Here is a 4,833-nt window from a genome sequence, read left to right as displayed (position 1 = left end):
TTACTAAGATGCTTCTTTTACCCTATTTTTTACTCTCTAGTTCTACAAGGTTCTGAGTCTTATATTTTATCTTAGTCCTTTCTTTTTTAAAAGATATAGATTCATAGATTTTTATCCAGCAAGTGGACTCTCAGCCTAAGTAATTCCCAAGCAAGTTGTGCACACTCCTGAGTTGACATCTCACTGAGTCTGTTTGCATTGCCAGATGAAGGTTGAGCCAGGGATGCCGTAGGATAGGTAGATAAGTCAGCCCCGGCCCAACTTCTGCCAGCTCAAGGGTAGAATTCAGGATGCAAAAATTGTTTGAAGTGAAACCTTAAGGCATTTATTGTACAGCATCCTTAATTCTTCTTACATGTGTCCTTTGTGGAAAATAACAAGTTGCAACAGTTAAGCCACGTGAATTACCCATATTTTGGATTTGTGAACATGGAGTGTGGATCAGTGGTTTTTCCCTAAAAATAGTGGGAGTACATTTTGAATTCCCTTTTACTCAGTTCCCAGTAGGTCGAGAGTCTAGGGGGCTGCAGTTGGAAATGGATGTTGGTCACCTTGCTTCATTGAGTATTGAGAGGCATTCATCTTGGTGTCATTAGAGGGAGAGAAATGCCTTGGAGCCTACCTGCAGCACAGACCAGGGCTAAGTTCTGTACTCTTTGACCGTGGCCAGAGCAAGGATTTGTGCTGAAACTGCATTTCTTGATGGGTAAACAGAATGGGGTGTATCAGGCTTTCCTGAAAGGATGTCTCTTTCTAGATATATCTCCAGGATCCTGGGCCTTTCATATTCCCCAGGATGAGCACCCAGTCACCGTGCACACTTGTGCAGCTGGCAGTGCAGAATCTGTTAAGAGATAAAGTCTTGACCGTGGAGGCTGTGGAAGATTTGCCAGGGGAGCTCTTCCCATTGGTGTTCATGGAGGCCTTTGCCAGAGGACACACAGAGGTGCTGAAGGCCATGGTGCTGTCCTGGCCCTTTCCCTCCCTGCCCCTGAGGGCACTGATGAGGATGAGGAAACTAGAGACATCACAAATTCAGCTGGATGTTGTCCATATGGATAAGAGAAACTTAGAGACCTTCCAAGCCGTGCTAGATGCACTCGATGAAATTCTGACACAAAAGGTTTACAATAGGTGAGTGTGACTCTGGTATTTGGTAAGCAAGCCCAAGGGTTGAGTAAGAAAGACACTCTGTTAGGTAGAGTTGGAAATGAGTTTGCAGAGAACAGGCGTCACATACTGACTGCCAGGAAGATTGGAGACGCCTTGGGAATTGCTGAGACCACTCAAAATTGATTTCTGAACAGGGAGGACTGTAAATGGGAGAGGCATAAATGCAGAGGCCAGTAAATAGTTATGTGTCCCACAGACACTGTCAGCAGGGACTGTGCTGGATCTAAGGGGGGAAGGGGAGGAGGGAAAGAGCCCCATAGAAGGAGCGAAGACAGAAACTGATGTCTGAATGAGTGAAGCACAGAAGAAAAATAGGACATGCCCTAAATTCTGACTTATTACTGGTTTACCCACAGGAGGTTGAAACTGCAAGTGCTAGATATGCGGATCATGCACCAGAACTTCTGGAATGTCTGGACTGGAAACCATTTGGAAACCTCCTCCTCAGGATCCAGGAAGAGGAGAAAAACAGAGAAGAGTGAACAAAAGGTAGCAGAAAAGAAGCAGGTCACCATCATTTTAGACCTGTGGATCAGACAAAGTCATCTGGGTCTATTTCAATCCTACCTCCTCAAGTGGGTCCAGGAGAGGAAAGGTTTTGTGAAGCTCAGTTGCTCAAAGCTACACATTAAAGACAGTTACAGTCAAACTACCACAGAGATCCTGGAAATGCTGAACCTTGGTTCTGTGCAGGAGGTGGATGTGGGTCAGTGCTGGAAACTCCACACCCTGGCTTGTTTTGCCCCTTATCTTGGCCAGATGCAAAATCTTCAGAAAATAACTCTCTCTGACATCTCTGAGCCTTCCTTCATTTCCACAGAGAGGAGAGAGCAGTTGGTCACCCAAATAACCTCTCAGTTTCTTAAGCTTCACTGTCTGCAAGAGGTTTACATGGACTCTGTCTCCTTCCTGGAAGGAAAACTGGACCAGATGCTCAGGTAAGATGAGAGCTTTCTACAGAGAAGACCCTTTCAAATCTGTTGTAGAATGATAAGTGATCATGGGTTGGGTGACCCACATACATGTGTCAGAGTTCAAACAGTAGAGTATCAACCCATTCCATTTTTCACTCCTTAGTTCTATAGCAAGGCAGCTATAGCTGCTGTACTGGACTAGCCAGGCTGGAAATGGTCACCATGCCAAAATGCCTGGGGATGGGTGTCAGACACAGTGAGGGCGGGTGTATTATTTCTTCCTTAAGAACCTGCTCTAGGGTCGGCCTGATAGCTCAGTGGACTAAAGCGCCTGCTTAGGTAGAGCCCAGTGACCAAGGTTTGATGCCAGTGCCATGCCGGCCCCAACCATGGGGCACGCTGAGACCGAGATTGAGATTGGGCATGGTGGTGTATGCCTGTAATTCCAGTGCTTGGGACGTTGAAAAACGAGAGAATCACTATGAGTCTACATAGTGAGACCCTGTAGACCCTGTACTAAATTTAAAAAAAAAATCTGCTGTAGAGTAAGGTGCTGAGAATCAGAAGAGACAGAGAAGAGCAGGTCTCACATGTCACATTCATTCTGTGACCTTCTTACCCAGGAGATATCTGAGGGACAGTGAGCCTGTCATTTCATCCCCCCACAAAAAAGGCTGACTCCAGAAAAGACTGTGTGACCTCCGGTGGTTATAATCCCAGTTTCTTTTTCTCCCCCATTTATTGCTGTCTCCTCCATTTCTTCTTTGCCATACTTTCTCTTTTCCCCTTCAACCCTTGAATCCAGCCCTGTCCCTTTTTTATTGCCTTGAGTGGAGACAAGTCCTTACTGCTCCTTACACTGCTGCTTGCTGACTAGCTGCCCCCTCCATCCAGCAGCCAATGCCCAGGAGTCTGAGCAATTCACAAGGCCCCTAAATCCTCTGGGTATCCTAACCAGAAACCTCCTATCTAGTGCAGGATGATGATGTGACAAGAAGTAGAGGACGGGTCTGGTGAGATGGCTCGGTGGTCTAAAGCACCTACTTAGAACAAGCTTAGCAAAGCACAGGGACTGCGGTTCAATCCCCCAGCACCACATGCCAGCCAGCCCCGCCCCCTGGTGGGCTGAGCTGGCCACACACACACACACACACACACACACACAAATTAAAAAAAAAAAAAGACGAGGACTCCGAAGCGAGTGGCAAAGATCAGCAGTCCAGGACTGGGGTGGGCTCTTCTCTATAGAGTGTCATGTCACCCACAAGTAATTATAATTTCACTTCTTTATTCCTATCCTTATTCTATCTGTTCCTTTATCTTGTCTGATTTCTCTGGCTAATGTGTCCAGAAGTATACTGAATAGGAATGGTGAAAGCGGACATTATTGTCGTGTTCCTGAATTTAGCATGAAAGCTATATGGTTTTTGTCCAGTTAGTATAACGTTGGTTATTAGTTTGTTAGAGATGGCTTCTGTGAGACTGAGATAAACACCATTTATTCCAATATTCTGTACAGGTTTATAAAGAATGGGTGCCAGACATTTTCTTTTTTTTATGCATTTAGTAGAGGCTCTACAGTCTCACTATCAGATTCATAGTGATTCTCCTGTCTTCAGCCTCCTGAGCGCTGGGATTACAGACAAGTGCCACCACACCCAATCTTTTTTTTTTTTTTCCACACCCAATCTTAATCTCCGTCCCAATGTGCCCCAGGGGTGGGGCCGGCACTGTTGCAGAAATTCTTCAAAGTACTTTTTCTGCATTTACTGAGATGGCCATTTTTCCCCCCTTGACTCTGTTAACATTGCATATTACATTCATTGATTTGCATATGTTAGGTCATCCCTGCTCCTCTGTGATGAATCTTACTTGGGCACGATATATAATTTTCTTAATGATTTCTTGGATTCTGTGTGAAAGTATCTTATTGAACATTTTTGCATTTACGTTTATTAGAGAAATTAACCTTTAGTTCCCCTTTTCGGTTGGATCCTTCTCTGGATTTTGAATGAGAGTAACATTTATCTCCAGGAATGAATGTAGGAGTATGGCTTCACTTTGAATTTTATTAAAGAGTTTGTGAAGTAGAAATACTAAGTCTTTTTCTAAATGTCTTGCAAATCTCAGCATCGACTACATCAGCTCCCACATTCTTCTTTTGGTTAGATTATTAGCTGCATCTTCAATTGCATTGACTGATATTGGTTTAAAATTTTTATATCTTCTTGATTCCGTTTTGTTCATTCATAGTTATCTGGACATCTGTCCATTTACTAGTTGACATCTTGTGAGAACACTGGTTCTTGTACTCAGGAGACTGAGGCAAAAGTACCAGTGCAAGGTCGAGGCCAGTGTGAGCAAGGGAGTTCAATATCATTTCAAATACAGAGCAGGAACCTCTCTCCAATCAACTAATCAACAAACAAGCCAAATATGCAGGTTGGGACTATAGCTCAGGGGCACAGGGCCTGCCTTGTCAGTGTGAGGTACTGAGTTCAATTCACAGTACAGAAAAGAGAGGAAAGCAAACAAAGAGATTACACATGCCCATGGAATGGATGTGACCCTTCCTTCCTTCTTTTTTTTAAAATTTTTTTTTCTTTTTTATCTGTTTTTTTAAACATTTATTTATTATGTGTGTGTGTATGTGTGTGTGTGGCCAGCTCAGCCCACCAGGGGGCGGGGCTGGCTGGCATGTGGTGCTGGGGGATTGAACCGCGGTCCCTGTGCTTTGCTAAGCTTG

At 44.4% G+C, this 4,833-nt stretch overlaps 1 protein-coding gene across 1 annotated transcript in view; it reads left to right on the top strand.

Annotated features, from left to right (window-relative positions):
• The first annotated feature begins 796 nt into the window (after positions 1-796).
• LOC101567480 (PRAME family member 12-like) overlaps positions 797-4,833 on the top strand; it is a 10,187-nt gene continuing 6,150 nt past the window's right edge. The window contains exons 1-2 of the mRNA XM_023708231.1: positions 797-1,134; positions 1,530-2,111. Coding sequence (XP_023563999.1) covers positions 797-1,134; positions 1,530-2,111 — 920 coding nt within the window. The remainder of the gene's footprint in view (positions 1,135-1,529; positions 2,112-4,833) is intronic.

This window comes from Octodon degus, unplaced genomic scaffold (assembly GCF_000260255.1).
Source record: "Octodon degus isolate 3935 unplaced genomic scaffold, OctDeg1.0 scaffold00343, whole genome shotgun sequence".
In the NCBI taxonomy this organism is placed as follows: Eukaryota; Metazoa; Chordata; class Mammalia; order Rodentia; family Octodontidae; genus Octodon; species Octodon degus.
This window is presented reverse-complemented; position numbering and strand designations above follow the sequence as displayed.